This window comes from Scyliorhinus torazame, chromosome 30 (assembly GCF_047496885.1).
Source record: "Scyliorhinus torazame isolate Kashiwa2021f chromosome 30, sScyTor2.1, whole genome shotgun sequence".
NCBI classification, from domain to species: Eukaryota; Metazoa; Chordata; class Chondrichthyes; order Carcharhiniformes; family Scyliorhinidae; genus Scyliorhinus; species Scyliorhinus torazame.
This window is the reverse complement of record NC_092736.1, coordinates 17,784,462-17,801,459: the sequence shown is the minus strand read 5'-3', so window position 1 is coordinate 17,801,459 and position 16,998 is coordinate 17,784,462. Positions and strand designations below refer to the sequence as shown.

At 48.9% G+C, this 16,998-nt stretch overlaps 1 protein-coding gene across 1 annotated transcript in view; it reads right to left on the bottom strand.

Annotated features, from left to right (window-relative positions):
- Positions 1 to 16,998, bottom strand: part of LOC140404405 (dual oxidase 2-like) — a 150,824-nt gene that overhangs the window by 23,468 nt on the left and 110,358 nt on the right. The window contains exons 22-28 of the mRNA XM_072492898.1: positions 14,977 to 15,040; positions 10,304 to 10,402; positions 9,269 to 9,447; positions 8,051 to 8,281; positions 6,279 to 6,378; positions 3,631 to 3,680; positions 2,225 to 2,352 (exon numbers count right to left, since the gene is read on the bottom strand). Of these exons, the coding sequence (XP_072348999.1) occupies positions 2,225 to 2,352; positions 3,631 to 3,680; positions 6,279 to 6,378; positions 8,051 to 8,281; positions 9,269 to 9,447; positions 10,304 to 10,402; positions 14,977 to 15,040 (851 nt within the window). The remainder of the gene's footprint in view (positions 1 to 2,224; positions 2,353 to 3,630; positions 3,681 to 6,278; positions 6,379 to 8,050; positions 8,282 to 9,268; positions 9,448 to 10,303; positions 10,403 to 14,976; positions 15,041 to 16,998) is intronic.

The following is a 16,998-nucleotide window of genomic DNA, read 5'->3' as shown; positions in this document are numbered from 1 at the left end:
GAAGGGCAATCTTCCTGGTGTCCGATGCATTCTCCCTGTCTGTGGCCTCGAGGAAGAGTTGGAAGCGCTGCTTGAACAGTTTCCAATTGACCCCGAGATTGCCGGTGATTCGGAGCGGCGGCGGCGGGTTGATGTTCTCCATGGTGCAGGACGGCGCATTGCTGATACGTTGCAGGTAGGTCTCACAGGCACTGGTTTGCGTCCACTTCTGGTATCATGTTGTGTTGGGTGTTCTGATATACAAACGATCCACCATGGCTGGAGATGGTGTAACTCAATTTTATTAACTACTCAACTGTAACAACACACTGCTAACTTGGGTATGTGCATTACCAGCTGATCTGTGGACCCTGTCCTATCACTATCTGAATGAGGCACTCAGCGCATGGTGAATGTCTGAGTGGCAGGCTCTGAGCTCGGTGCTCTGAGCTGGCTGCTGCTGGAATGAGCGGGAACTGTAGTGTCTCCTGTTTTTATCGTGCGTGTGCTCTCACTGGTGATTGGCTGCGATGTTGTGTGTGTGTTGGTTGGTCCTACTGCATGTCCACCAGTGTGTGTGTGATTGCACCATGTTATGCTGATCTAAATATCATGACACCGGCTTACTCACTCTTCCAACTTCTTCCATCGGGTAGGAGATACAGAAGTCTGAGAACACGCACAAACTGACTCAGAAACAGCTTCTTCCCCACTGTCACCAGACTCCTAAATGACCCTCTTACGGACTGACCTCATTAACACTACACCCTGTATGCTTCATCCGATGCCGGTGCTTATGTAGTTACATTGTATATGTTGTGTTGCCCTATTATGTATTTTCTTTTCTTCCCATGTATTTAATGATCTGTTGAGCTGCTAGCAGAAAAATACTTTTCACTGTACCTCGGTACACGTGACAACAAACAAATCCAATCCTATCCAAGATCTTGAACTTTTGACTGCAGTTTCAGGAAACCGCTGGACTGTTGCCCACAGTTCGGGGAAGTTCTTCTTTGACCGAGTCAGCCTTTTTGTCTGTTTCCAGCTCACAAAGTGTGGCACGGAAATCAATACTGGTCAAACTGAAAGAAAATACCTGTCATTTAGTTCCTGCTAATTAGCACCGATCCATTAAAAGAAACCGATTAAGTGGGGGCGATCGGCGTGAATCCATAGCAAATTTCCTCGCCATCAGGGCATTTACGATTTCATGAATTGCTCACGCACAATAATTCTTATGAAGTCAGTTCAAAATTCACCCACATGGCGAAAAAGAGAAGCAGTTTACGAGTTGTTAAAAAAAGGAAACTGTGTTTGTACAGTCATATTCCTAGTTGATGCAAGAGGATCCCAGGTCCCCAGGTGCTATGAGGCAGCAGTGCTAACCACTATGCCACCCCGAGAGTCAGCTTTAGGATGATTTGGGTAGAGGTGGCAGGTCTTCCTTCCTGAGGAATGTCAGTAAACCAGTCAAGTTTTCTTAATAACAATTTGGCAGCTTTGGCTGGTCTACGCTTGTATTAGCCCACAACGGTGCTTATCACTGCTGCCTCACAGCGCTTTGGGACCCGGGTTCAATTCTGGCCTTGGGTGACTGTGTGGAGTTTGCTCGTTCTCTCCGTGTCTGCGTAGGTTGCCTCCGGGTGCTCCGGTTTCCTCCCACCATCCAAAGGTGTGCAGGTTAGGTGGATTGGCTGTGTTAAATTGCCCTAGTGTCCAAAGGTTAGGTGGGGTTACAGGGTTAGGGTGGGGGAGTGGGCCTAGGTAGGGTGCTCTTTGGAGGGGAGGGTCAGTGCAGACTCAATAGGCCGAATGGCCTCCTTCCGCACTGTAGGGATTCTGCAATGAACTGGTCATACCTATCAACTTGCCACAGTCTCTGGATTGGTGTTATAGCAACACAATGGCTTTATTAATGCATCGTACATATACACCGGCAGTGGGTAAAATACACTGCTGCCCAAACACGTTCAGATAATTATGTCAAAATTAACCTAACCTCTGGTTCCGACCTGGGTTTAATAATAATAATCATCACTTATTGTCACGAGCAGGCTTCAATGAAGTTACTGTGAAAGGCCCCTAGTCGCCACATTCCGGCGCCTGTTCGGGGAGGCTGGAATGGGAATTGAACCTGCGCTGCTGGTCTTGTTCTGCATTACAAGCCACCTGTCTTAGCCCACTGTGCACAACCAGCCCCTGGATTTTGACAAGAGGTTGTGAATTAGGGAAGATGTCTCCTTACCAGGATGTATATTGCCAAGTAGAGGTGATGGGACATCCAGAATGCTCTGAAGCTAATGCGGCGGAAATAGTGCAAGGCGAAGACGTGAAGAATAGAGAAGAGGAAAAGGAGAAGAACTCCCGTCATCCCTGAAAAGCAAAAGACATATCATGACCAATGATTATAAAGTTCTGCCAGACGGATTACTCTGCACTAATGCATGGCTGAGAAAAATCTGACATTTCTTTGCCAGTCTTTGGGATTCAAGGGGAAGCATTGAGAGTCATCAGGTTGAGCAACGCAACCACATACTGGGAGCTGAATCCAGTCCAAGTTCACAGCCAAGAGCTCCACCTTGTCCCCTATTAACGCTATGGTTACAAATTCAATGGCTTTGGGGTAATTTTATCAAATTTCCAATAGGTGGGGGTCTACGGTCCAATGCAACATGACGAGAGATGAATTTATTCCTGTTGCACAGTTTTGAGTTCAGGAGGTCTTGTAGCGGAGTGGGTGACCCCTGCTTCTGAAGCAGAAGCTCGTGGTTCCAGTCCCACTCCAGGACTTGGTGGCCAAGGAAGGTGCCTGCACTAAGTGGTTTGAGTGTCGCTCTGCAAATCCTTCCAACACACACCGACCGCAGGTGGCGAAAGTGGGAACGATGTCTGGCTTGCTGCACCACGGAAAGTAAGCTGGAGGGTCCACGACAGCTTCAGGCTACAGCAGGCATGCAAACGTGCACATTGCCACAGCATCTCAGGCTCCCTGAGTGATCGGCAACACCACGAATTTGAGGGCTTTTCCGAGGTTTCACTGAATCGTGAGGTATCTGGGCCAGGATTCTCCGTCTGGAGTCTAAGTGTTCCGACCAGCAGAGGATGGGGGCTGGTCTCGGCTGGCGCTGGGTGCAGGGGCCCTGGTGTGAGTCTCTCTTAACCGTGCAAGTATATGGATGCTGCAGAGCCAGACAGATTCTAATCCCCCCCACCAGTCTCCGCTGACAAGGAGGGGCAGCCTCCCCCCACCACAATGGGTGATCACCGCGCCCTCCCCCCCTCCCCATGCATGGATGAGGGTGACCCAACACCCCCTCACTGAACTCCCCCATCGGAGATCCCTTTTACTTACCCCTGCCTGAAAGCTAAGAGCAGTCCACGCGGGAGGGGGCGGGGGGAGATAGAAAATGACCCAGGGGTTGCACTCCAGATTATTAGCCAGGATAAGTGAGTTTGCGGTCAAGACACACTTGGTTGTAATGCTCCCTTCCCCCACACAGAGAAAAAGGCCTCAACACTCAGTGCCCTGCGATGGTCACTTGGATGAAAATGAGCTGGCCCAACAGAAGACATTACGTGGTATCGCAAGCTAATTACTTAGAACGTGAATCTCTCGTTATAAAGTTCAGCCTTGAGGAACAATATGAGTACCTGTAATGTTCTGAAAGAACCACCAGTAATACGCGAGAGGAATCTCAGACCTACGAGGAAAAGACATGATCAGTGATGAAATGTGGCAAGGGTTCATCAAAGGTGTTGTTGCAGTCGGACACATTGCAGCCCATTAGTCATTCCGACGTTTAATTAACCATTACAACCAGCCTAACACCACTCCAGGTGCGAAGCAATACAGGTAGGCTAATGTTAATCACTCCCTGGGCTAGAAATTAGTTTGCACTGCTCATTTGTACCAGTCCAAAAAGGGGCACCTCACTGTCTGCTATGATGGGTGATGTACATGTGCACATTCAACACACCTGTGCCCCCTGTCATATCGATAACAGCTCCAGCAAGGGGCCCAGGCCCCGTGGCGGACTTTCCATTTGCAAATAAAGGAACCTAATTGTGACATTATGTAGAATGTCCGGAATAAAAAGGGTTAATGTAATATCATAATTGACCACTAGATGGAGCTAGACGCAGAACTGTACAAAGCACTGACTCTCAGGCTTCTGGGAGAGGGCTGGAAAGAATGCAGAGGAGAGGTCTAGGGAGTGCAGAGTATAGTTACAGATAGAGTGTAGAGACTAGTGTTAGTAGAGTGCAGATTGTAGATTACGAGACTATTGCTTGCTAGAGGAGTAAGTGGTCGAGTTTTAAGAAGTAGTGTAATAAAAGTTAGCTTTGTTATTGAACGTAGCTTCTGTGGTCTTTGTGAACACTACGACATCCATCCTGATAATAAGAACCACAAAGGACACCGCACTAATGTCTGATAAAGACTCATCCAGACTCAGAACGTTAGCTCCGCTCTCTCTCTCCATGGATGCAGTCTGACCTGGTGAGATTTTCCAGCATTTTCTGTTATCGTTTCAGTAATTTTGCTTTAATCCCAACGTCTGGTTTGGGACTCCTTCCCAAAATTGGGAAGACCTGACCCCACAACGAGCCGGCTATGTTCGGGATGATCAGGTCCACGTGCAGCAGCGGCGGAGGTCCTTCAATAAAAACAAAATACTGCGGATGCTGGAAATCTGAAATAACAACAAACAACATGCTGGGAAAACTCAGCAGGTCTGGTTGTGGAGCGAGCCAGTCTGTATTGTTGCTCAAAACCAGGGGTTATGGTGGAAGAATCAATCCAGTCTGATCTTTTTAGCCATGATGTGGAGATGCCGGCGTTGGACTGGGGTGAGCACAGTAAGAAGTCTTACAACACCAGGTTAAAGTTCAACAGGTTTATTTGAAATCGCGAGCTGTCGGAGAGTAGCTCCTTCATCAGGACTCACCTGATGACTCACCTGATGAAGGAGCTACGCTCCGAAAGCTCGTGATTCCAAATAAACCTGTTGGACTTTAACCTGGTGTTGTAAGACTTCTTACTGTGATCTTGGTTTATTGTGAGACACTTCCACACAACGGCTAACCCACAATAAGCTCTCACACCAAAGTGTCCCAGCTATCTGTATTCATTGGATAATCAATGGCACATGTTTACCTAGCAATTCACTTAACGCAGTAATTGGGATACACCGTGGTTGATGGTACATTGACACGTATGACTCGAGCTCTTGGCACTGAGGAAGGGTCATATGGACTCGACGCGTTAACTCGGTTTCTCTCTCCACAGATGCTTCCAGCCCTGCTTAGACTCGTAAAGACAGGCCACCATCGAGAAAAAATTAAGGTTTGAAGGAAATACTGAATGTGCGGAGTCCTGTTCTCCCCAGTCCCACATTTATCCCAAGGAACATAGAGATTTACCACATGGGAAGAGGCCCTTCTGCTCATCGTGTCTGTGCCGGCCCATCAAGCAGCTACCTACTCTAATCCCAATTTCCAGCATTTGGTCCACAGCCTTGTATGCTAGGGCATTTCAAGTATTCGTCTAAATGCTTCTTAAATGTTGTGAGGGTTAATAATAATAATCTTTGTTGTCACAAGCAGGCTTACATTAACATTGCAATGAAGTTACTGTGAAAATCCCTTAGTCGCCACATTCCGCCGCCTGTTCGGGTGCACGGCTGGAGAATTCAGAATGTCCTATTCATCTAACAAGCACGCCTTTTGGAACTTGTGGGAGGAAACCCGAGCACCCGGAGGAAACCCACACAGACACGGGGAGAATGGGCAGACTCCGCACAGACAGTGACCCAAGCCGGGAATCGAACCCGGGTCCCTGGCGCTGTGAAGCAACAGTGCTAACCACTGTGCTACCGTGTTACGAGAGATGTTGAACATTGAGAGACATAAGATTCCGAGGGGGTTTGACAGGGTAGATGCTAAGAGAGGGTTTCCCCTCGTGGTGGGTGTCTGGAACTTCTATAAAAAAGGATTTGCCCACTTAAGTTGGGGGTGGGGGGGGGGGGGGGACCCCCTCCTGCCAGAGGGTGATGAGTCTTTGGAATTGACTACCCCAGAAGCAGCGGGGGCTGGATCATCGAACATATTAGAGACAGAGATAGATTCTTGAGGTGCAAGGAAGTCAAGAGTTATGGAGAACCGGCAAAAATAAAGGGAGCGGAGGCCAAGGTCCAACCAGTCAAGGTGGTGCCGAATGGTGGAGAAGGCCCGAGGACCCCTTGCTCCTGTTTCTTATGCTCTTAATTTCTTCCTTATTTAGTAATAGTTAAACTTACCCATCGTCATGGACTGCCTCAGGGAATAGGCAGGCTAGAATGCCGAGTGGGCTGACAGAGAAAGCGTAAATATTGACCGCGTGAGCTCCACTGTGGAGTACTGCAAAAACAAAAGTCAAATAAATAGGGTGTATGATTAAGTGCAAGACAATTCAGAGTGCCGCAATCCATAAACAATTGAGGTGTAGCGGTGCGGTGGATTAAACAGATGCCTCTCACCACTGACCTGAATTCAAATCTAAACCAGGCTGCTGGGACTCGGGTTTCCTCTGTTTATCAGTTACTATTAGGCTGGGGAATTCACTCATTTACTGGGATTGCACAGATTACCGAATCTATTATTAGGGCACGATTCTGGGCGGCACGGCGATTAGCACTGCTGCCTCCCAGCATTGAGGACCCGGGTTCAATCCCGGCCCCGGGTCACTGGCCGTGTGGAATTTGCACATTCTCCCCGTGTCTGCGTGAGTCTCACTCCCACAACCCAAAAGGATATGCAAGGTAGGTGGATTGGCCACGCTAAATGACCCCTTATTTGGAAAAAAAGAATTGGGTACTCCAAATTTCTTTAAAAAAATTAGGGCACGATTCTAACTCACTCAAGATGCATTTATTTACACCATGTTAAAATTGATCCCATTATGACTCCCATAAAAAAGCCTCAAAGAACTTTGCAACAATTTAAGTACTTCTTGAAGAACAGACAGCGTTGTAATGTAGGAAGTGTGCACAGTAAGCTCCCACAAACAGCTCAGCTGTTTTCTTGAGGGATTATTAACTGGGAAGGGGCGGGGGAGGGGTAATTTTCCTGACTCACTTTGAAGCTGCGGGAGGCATGTGGCGCCGCAGTTTAATATCTCGTCTGAAAACCAGCACCGCTTGACAGTGCGTTCCCACCGGAATGCCAGCTTGAGGGCGTTATTCTCTCCCCCCCCCCCCCCACGCCGGGTGGGAGAATCGCCGGGGCACCGCGCGAATCGCGCTACGCCGCCCCGACCCCCGCACGCGATTCTCCCAACCCCCAGAAACCAGCGGCGCGCGATTCGCACCGGGCCGCTCGGAGAACCGGCGAGCGCCAATTCTCCGGCCCGAATGGGCCGCTCGGCCGCTACTACATGCAGGTTCCCGCCGGCGCCGTCCACCCCTGGTCGCTGCCGGCGGGAAATCTGCAGGAACGCTGGGGGGGGGGGGGGGGGGGGGGCCTGTGGAGGGAGAGGGGGGCTCCTTCAGCGGGGTGGCCTCTGATGGGGTGTGGTCCGCGATCGGGGCCCACCGATCGGCGGGCCGGCCTCTACCCCCCAGGCCTATCTCCTTCCGCGTGCGGCTCCAGAATACCGGCTCCATGTTGGTGAGGGGCCGGCGTGCCTAAGGCGTTCCCCGCGCATGCGCACGATGGCGCAGCCCAACTGCGCATGCGCAGGATTGGGCTGCCCCAATTGCGCATACGCGGGTTGGCATGACGCCCATTTGGCGCCGCGTAAGGACGCTGGAGCGGCGTGAACCGCTCCAGCGCCGTGCTGGCCCCCTATGGGGGCCAGAATAGGTCATGTCCGGGCCCTGTTTGCGCCATCGTGAAACGCGACGGCGTTCACGGCGGCGCGAACACTTGGCCTCAATATCGGAGAATCGCCCCCAGAGTTTCGTTCTGGAGTGGAACATGAACCCAGAACTCAGAGGCCAGAGCGCGACCAAATGAGCCACGGTTGGCGTGGAGCCATTTTAAGCAGCGGCTGCCATCAGCAGGATGCGCCAGTACATCCCCCACCTCTCACCTGAGAAACAGGCAGCAGCCATTGCAATCCAACGGTGGAAATCCACGGCCGAATCAAAAGGAATGAAATTATTGAGGAACGTCTCCCGCAGGACCGTGATGAGGTTCCGGCACATGGTGAGAAGGATATACGAGTACAAGAAAGAGACAGCAGCTGCAGATCCGCGGGCAATGATGAGACCAACTCTTGTGGTCTGTGGCACTCCCGAGTGCTCTCTCAATTCTGCATAGACTGAAGAGAAAGAGTACATTTATTAACTTGTCACAAACACTGAATTTATTTACCCTAGTTCAACATGTCCAGAATACATAATCTGTTCATAATTATGAACATAGTCATTTGGTAGGAAAGAACTTGAGCATTCCTGAAAACAAGAGCCATTTTTTTGTCGAAGCTTTTCGTCTTACACTCATCAGGAATCCAAAGGGTGTTAATTGATTGACAAACTGACTGGTTGAGGCATTGCTACTGACAATGCACTAGTTGACTGACCGTTAACTGCCAAGTATTGCTTGACACTTAAACCAGGCAGCTTGACTGATTTCTCGAGGCAATGCCTTGAAGAGTGAACCAGAAAGTGGCCGTCACGTATTTTGTTTAGCTGAAACAGGTGCAATTTACATACGTATTATTTCTGTCTGCAAAGAACACGACCCTGTGCATTGATATATGTGCTAAGAATTAGTAATTAAAGATTGTCAATTGGGCCTGCAGTGTGGTGATTTTGGGTGTACTGGAAGATACTTCTTCACATAAGGAGTTTTGGAAATCTGGATTCTCACCCTCAAAAGTTCCTGAGGCTGGGGGCGTTCAAAGTTTCAAATTTGAGATTGATATCTTTTTGTTGAGTAAGGGTATAAATGGACATACGATCAAGGTGATGATCAAATGGAATTAAGGCACAAATAAGCCACAATTTAATTAAGCGGCCGAAAGGGACCTAGAGCCTGAATGTCCTCTTTCTGTTGCTACGTTCTTGTAGTAATACGCAGCGGAATTCTCCGTCGGCGGGATCTTCCGGTCCGCCGCCAACGCACCCACGCCCACGGGTTTCCCGATGGCGTGAGGTGTCTACAATGGGAAACCCCATTGGACGACTGCGGGAACGGAGAATCCCGCTGCCGCCGGGCGGCGCGCTGGGAAACGCGGCTAGAGTACCGGAGAATCCCGCCCATGGTCTTCTAATTCTGGAATGAGCGGCTGTGCAAGGGTACTCACAATAGGCGCGCTCAACAAAGACGCCCACAGTAATCCCAAAGAAGATGATGCTGCAGAATATTTGTCGTTGATGGTTTTGAATATATTGTCTGCATTCGTTGTATTTCTGTTGAAATTTGTTTTTGGTATACTTATCCCGCTTTGCTTCTGCGAAGACTTTACTCACGCCTTGAGAAGATCTTGAAAGACAAACAGAGAAAAAAGCAACAGAATTGAAATCCCGCGCATTTCACACGGGAGTAAAGTAAAAAAAGTGACAACCAATTTGTGGACAGCAAGCTCCCACAAGCAGCAATCAGATAATGACTAAATCATTTACTTCTTTAGTAACGTTGACTGAGGAATAAATATTGGCCAGGACAGCTGGAGAACTACCCTACCCATCTTCAAAATTGGCCATAACCCGAGAGGTATTGGTTTTAATGTTTCCTCATAGTAGTAGGTGGGTAGAGTGAGAGCTGGGCAACGTAATTGGTGGGTATAGCGGTGGTGAGGTGGCAGGTCAAGTGGGTGGCAGGTGGGTTGGGTAATAGGTATGTAGGATGGCAGGTGTGTAGGTGGTGTGGGTGGCAGGTGGCGTAGGGTGGCATGGTCAGTGGGTGAGTTGGTAGGTGGGAAGTATGGGAAGTAGGTTGGGGGCGCGGGGGCAGTAGTTGGTTTCACTGGGTGTGTTGTTGGGTTGTGGGTAGTCGGGAGTTCAGGGCGCTGTCAGGGTGGATAACTGGCTGGTTAAGGGGTTAGTCAGGTCGCGAGGGAGTACGGGGTAATGGAGGTAGAGGGTCAAGGGGGAGTCTGGCCGGGGGGGATCATCACTAATGATTGGAGGTCAGTTCTGCAGATAACCACGTGACTGGGATCTGTCCAACATTCCCTGGGTAACTATCCCGGTAAAGACCGCTGAACTGTCCAAAGTCTCTGCGTCAAGCTCAGCATTGGAGACATTTGCAGAGGATACAGGTACTGCCGTTCCCCACATCGGCAGATCGGGGCATATATATGTTTTAAGCTTTGTTATCCAGTTGACATCAGTCTTACTTCTTGCCAAACCGCTTACGCAAATCCAGGCCGGAGGTTTCCTGCGGGCTGGTCTCTTGTGGGCTGGGTTCTACTTGATTTGCTCCACTCTTTGGCACTCTGAAAAATGTCACAGAATGATGTGTGTTAGGTTTAAAGGAAAACTTCGCCTGGCCCAGCTCCCCACGCCTGAGCTGCTTCCCCAGCTACTGTCTAAATAAGCTTTAGCAGCTTTACACAGGGAGATAGCGAACAAGACAGACACACAAGATTGCGCAACAGAAAGAACAAATTTGCATTTATAGTAGCACCCTCCACAATCTCAAAATCTCCTGCAGTGACTCACAGCGATTAAATTCAAGTACAGTTGCAGAAATGCAGCAGTTATGATGAACCATCGATTAATCCAATTTGGTGGCGTTAATTTTAATTTATTCTTTCATAGAATCCCTACAGTGTCAATGGAGGGAGGCCATTCGGCCCATCGAGTCTGCACCGACTCTCCGAAAGAGCACTCTGCCTCGGCCATGCGCTTGGTCGGGCCAACATTTGTTGCCACCCCTCAACTGAGTGGCTTCCTCACCCATTTCACAGGGCAGTTAAAGGTCAACCACATGGCCGTGGATCTGGAGTCACATATCGGGTAAGTAACAGTGAATCGGATGAGGGTTTTTTTGACACCTGTAAATGATAATTTTACAGTCGCCCTAACTGAGACTGGCTTTCAGTTCAAGATCTTATGAACTGAAATTAAAGTCCAATAGCTTCCCTGGCAAGATATGAACCCATGTCTCACAGGTAGCCTCTGAAATGAAAAATGAAATGAAATGAAAATACTGGAATACTAATCCAATGACATTGCCACGATGACACTTGGCCGACCATCTGCTTGAGAGATGGACGCCGGTCTGTACACGTGGAATAGCACTGTAGATCTTTTGCACCCCCTCTTAAACTGAAAATAAAGCCTCATTAACAACTTTATCCAAATATGGTGCCTCTGCCAGTGCAGCAGTCCTTCAGTACTGCACTGATGGATCAGCCCTTTCAAGCTGTGGGGAGGGCTTGAACTCCTTGATCTCTACCTCAAAGGTGAGAGGGCTACTAATCTCTCGATATAACAGATTCGGATATGCCCAGTGACAGGGAAACAATGCAACACATTCCTGTAAAATGCCCTTTGATTTTGGAAAACCCAAAATGATCTTTTGATCCCAAGGTTCATGCAGACGAGGAGACTCTGGCTTTATTTTAGTAAATTTCCGTACTCTCACAAAATCATGTTCAAACTCCATCTGATTTGGTTATGAGTCAGCGATACAGTGTGATGAGAAATATAAGAAACACCAAACATTAAAGAGTCTCAAGGCAAAGATTAAACCAGGAACCTCTGAAATTTATACATATATATATATATTTAGAAAATTAATGCCATCGTGGTGGTGTAATGGTAACATCACGGGGAAATGCAGAGGCCCAGGCAAATACTCTGGCAACAGGGGTTCAATTAACTTCTAAAAATCTGGAATATTGAGCTAGTGGGTAGCTATTATTTGGGGATGGCATAGTGGTTAGCACTTCTGCCTTCCAGTGCCAGGGACCCGGGTTCGATTCCGACCTTGGGTGACTGTCTGTGCGGAGTCTGCACGTTCTCCCCGTGTCTGCGTGGGTTTCTTCCGGGTGCTCCGGTTTCCTCCCACAGTCCAAATGATATGCAGGTTAGGTGGATTGGCCATGCTAAATTTACCCTTAGTGTCCAAAGATGTGGACACAAAGGTTAGGTGGATTGGCCATGCTAAATTGCCCCTTAGTCATGGAATCATAGAATTTACAGTGCAGAAGGAGGCCATTCGGCCCACTGAGTCTGCACTGGCCCTTGGAAAGTGTCTAAAGATGTGCAGGTTTGGTGGATTGGACACGCTAAATTGCCTCTTATAGTCCAAAGGATGTGCAGGTCAGGTGGGTTGACCATTATCAATGCGCAGGATTATGGTGACAGGGTAGGCGTGTGGGCCTGGTATGGTGCTCTTTCGGAGGGTGGGTGCAGACTTGATGGGCTGATTGGCCTCCTTCTATGGAAAATGAATTGAAAAACAAACTTGCTGGATGTCAGGAAATGAGTGACACAGTTAAAAAACTGTTTACTTTGACAAAGGTGAAAGGCTTTGTTATCAAAGTTTGTTTGTGGGAGGACAAAAAGGGATACTTGTATAGATTTCATAGAATTTACAGTGCAGAAGGAGGCCATTCGGCCCATCGAGTCTGCACCGGCTCTTGGCGGGAGCACCCTACCCAAGGTCCACACCTCCACCCTATCTCCATAACTCAGTAACCCCACCCAACACTAAGGGCAATTTTGGACACTATGGGCAATTTAGCATGGCCAATCCACCTAACCTGCACATCTTTGGACTGTGGGAGGAAACCGGAGCACCCGGAGGAAACCCACGCACACACGGGGAGGATGTGCAGACTCCGCACAGACAGTGACCCAAGCCGGAATCGAACCTGGGACCCTGGAGCTGTGAAGCATTTGTGCTATCCACAATGCTACCGTGCTGCCCGTTGCAGATTTCTGCCTGCCTCGCTCGAAAAGCTTCACAACTCTGCATGACTTCCTTCAACCAGGTACACAGGCGTACTCCGGTCAAAACCAGTTTTTGAAAATGCCATGAATTGAAGTGTGTCGCTCTTGATAAGAGGGGTGTGTGCCATCCTTTTAGGTGCAGAACATTGGCCAGATTCTTGGCGCACTTAGACAAGGCATACCTCAGCGGCGGTAGAATGAATGGTGGAAGGAACAGGCCCTTTCATACCTCAAATCAGCACATTGACAGGGGAGATTGCAGGGCCACAAAGGCCTTGCTAACTTTGTTTTTAATATAGATCGGTTTTAATCAATAAATCGAACCACATGTCACTCTTTGGATCTAAAATTCATGGCTGGAATATCGGCCAACACACCTGAAACTACGGCAAGAACAGGTTTTATCTGGAGTCCTTCTGTTCCTGCGATTTTCCCAATGGGGTAGGGGAAACAACAATTATTCTGTCCACTTCCCTTCGCCACGTCAAGGGATTTTACAGCCCCAATGGAGTAGGGAATCACTGCTGGCTGAGAGGGAGCCAAATTAAGCCAATTGACCTTTTGCGGGAATTTCAAAACCTTGGCCAACGCGCCACGTACAGATCTCAGATTAACACGAGGAATACAACCCAGTGAGCCTTGACCGTTCTCTTGTTATTCAGCTGGGTGGACTCTCTAGGTAAGAGTATGAGAGGAGGTTCACCTACCCACACTACCGATGGCCTAAAGAGCCACCCACCCCAAATGTTTTCCACAATTTAGATGAAAGTCTATTCCACGACACTCTGTTTTATGCTTTGTTATCAATTAAATGTATTTTTTCATTCGTTGAATGTGGCCGTTGCTGGGGAAGCCAGAATTAATTGCCCTTCCCTAGCGAGTGTGGCTGGCCCGGCCATTTAAGAGTCAGCCACATTTCTGGTGTGTTTCCCGAGTCACATGTAGGACAACAGGTTTCCTCTCCCACAGGGGGAGATTTTTACAATGGTTTCATGGCCATCATTGGACTTTCAATGAATTTTGCCGTGGTGGAATTGAACCCAGGTCCCAGAGGTTACTGGTCCAGTGACAATACCCCTGCACTACCACCTCAAACATATACGAAATGCACAGAATTTACAGCACAGAAACAGGGGGCTGGATTCTCCATTATTGGGACTACATCCCCACGTGGCGTCAAAATGGTTTACACCAGAAAAACTGGCATCAAAGGGACACGAATTCCTAGCCCTGCAGAGGGCCAGCAGGGACCCAGAGTAGATCTCGCAGCTTTTGCTCCAGATACAGGCCCCCGCACTTCCAGGTCGGAGGCTGCGCATGCGCAAGGCGGTGGCCTCCAGCGGCCGCACCGTGCTCCATGGCAGACTCGGACCGTGGAGCTAGACCCAAAAAACAAACCCCCCGATCGGCCGGGCGCCCCTCTCTCAACCCCCACACGAGCATTTACCGGCCACCGATAAGGCTCCCCCTCGCCCTCTGAGCGGCCCGCCCCCGACGAGGGTGGCCGGGGACTGAGTCCGCAGCCGCCACGCGTGTATCCCGACCGGCTGGAGCACATTAGTTCCACGCCGTCGGGACTTCGGCCGTTCGGGGACGGAGAATGGCAGAGCGGGCCGCTGGCAAAGGCCCCAGGCGGCGTACGCCACTCTTCAGGACACAGCAGAATCGGGGTACCAGCACCGGTCCCAATTTCTTGCGGGAGAATGTATTCTCCGCCCCAGCGCCGACCATTTTGGCGCTGGGGTGCGGAGAATCCAGCTCAGGGAATTTGACACAATGGTACGTGTTGGTATTGGTGCTGTTCCTGAGCCTCCTCCTTTCTTCCGATCCTACCAACGTTTCCCCTATTTCTTCCTCCTTCACATATTTACCTAACTTCCCCTTCAATGCGTCTATGCCGTTCAGCGCAACCACTTAGTGCCAGTGAGTTCAACATTCTTCGAAATTGGTTATCGAATTTACTCGTCACACTGTGGCATTGAATGCCCCGAGCTTTGGATGTTATCCCATGCCGCCCCCCCCCCACCATCCCTGGTGGAAACATCGTCTCTGTGTCCACCCTAATGAACCGCTGCATAATTGGATCAATCGCCTATGGGTTACTTACTCCGCTTTTTTCCGAATTATGCATGAAACTCGGGTTGCCGTCCCCCGTTTCTGTCCTTCAATACCTGGAACAATAAACGAACGATCAGTAGCAAATCTACCAGGCTGCAGCTTAATAAAAGCACCCATTGACATACTCTCCCTCCTAAATATGTAACTTCAGGATTTAGGATAGCGTGACCAGCTGTTTCGGCATCAGTTGAACCCTCTGTCCCTGGAGCATTAGCATTACTGGTCTCCCACACCATGACACCACCGTCTCTCCCAAAATAATGAACACTTCTTTCTTGATTAATTGCAGAAGATTGCGCACACACTAAACCTACTAGCTGAATTACCACAGGTTGCACCAAACAATTCTTAATCAGTCCAAAGCCAGCAGTCATTGATACAAGATAACCAAGAGCTCAGAAACCCACCACTGTAGCCGGTAAAGTAACACTTCCTGCCCAATCAAAAACTGACACAAAGTAATCAGAAGAAAATCGTATCGGATGATACTAAGATTGCAGTAGTTGCGGATAGTGATGAAGATTGTCAGAGAATACGAAGGTTGGTGGAGTTGTAGATAGTGTTGAGGGTTGTTGCAGGTTAGAACAGGACATTGACAGGATGCAGAGCTGGGCTGGGGAGTGGCAGATGGAGTTCAACCTTGATAAATGTGAAGTGATTCATTTTGGAAGGTCGAATTTGAATGCTGAATACCGGGTTAAAGGCAGGATTCTTGGAAGTGTGGAGGAACAGAGGGATCTTGGGGTCCACGTACATAGATCCCTCAAAGCTGCCACCCAGGTTGATAGTGTTGTTAAGAAGGCGAATGGTGTGTTGGCTTTCATTAACAGGGGGATTGAGTTTATGAGCCGTGAGGTTTTGCTGCAGCTTTATAAAACTCTAGTTCGACCACACTTGAAATATTGTGCCCAGTTCTGGTCGCCTCATTATAGGAAGGATGTGGATGCTTTGGAGAGGGTACAGAGGAGATTTACCAGGATGTTGCCTGGACTGGAGAGCATGTCTTATGAAGAAATGATGAGGGAGCTAGGGCTTTTCTCACTGGAGCGAAGGAGGCAGAGAAGTAACTTGATAGAGGTGTACAAGGTGATGAGAGGCATGGATAGAGTGGATAGCCAGAGACTTTTCCCAAGGGTGGAAATGGTTGTCACGAGGGGACATCATTTTAAGGTGATTGGAGGAAGGTATAGGGGAGATGTCAGAGGTAGGTTCTTTACACACAGAGTGGTGGGTGTGTGGAATGCACTGCCAGCAGAGGTGGTGGAGTCAGAGTCATTAGGGGCATTTAAGAGACTCTTAGACAGCAACATGGACAGCAGTAAATTGAAGGGGTGTAGGTTAGGTCGGCACAACATCGTGGGCTGAAGGGCCTGTACTGTGCTGTACTGTTGTATGTTGTAATACAGCAGGATATAGATAGGCTGCAAAATTGGGTGGAGAAATGGCAGATGGAACCCGGACAAATGAGAGGTGATGCATTTTGGTAGATCCAATTCAGGTGGGAGCTATAAAATAAATGGCAGAACCATCAGGAGCATAGACACAGAGAGAGATCTGGGCTTGCAGGTCCACAGGTCCTTAAAAGTGGCAGCACAGGTGGAAATGGTGGTAACGAAAGCATATGGCATGCTTACCTTCATCGGCCAAGCATATAAACACCCAAGTAATGTTACAATTATATAGAACGTTGGTTTGGCCACATTTGGAATACTGTGTCCAATTCTGGTCACCACATTACCAGAAGGCCGTGGAGGCTTTGGAGAGAGTACAGAAAAGGCTTAGCAGGATGTTGTCTGGCATGGAGGGTGTCGTGTTGGGTGTTCTGGTTTACAAACAAGCCAACAATGCTGGAAGTGGTGTAACGCTATTTTATTAACTGTTCAACTATGTTAACATACTGTAAACGTGGGTATATGCAATACCAGCTTAACTGTGGACCCTTTCCTAGCACTAGCTATGGTGAGGCACTCAGCACATGGTGAATGTCAGTGATGCAGGCTGTGAGCTCTGT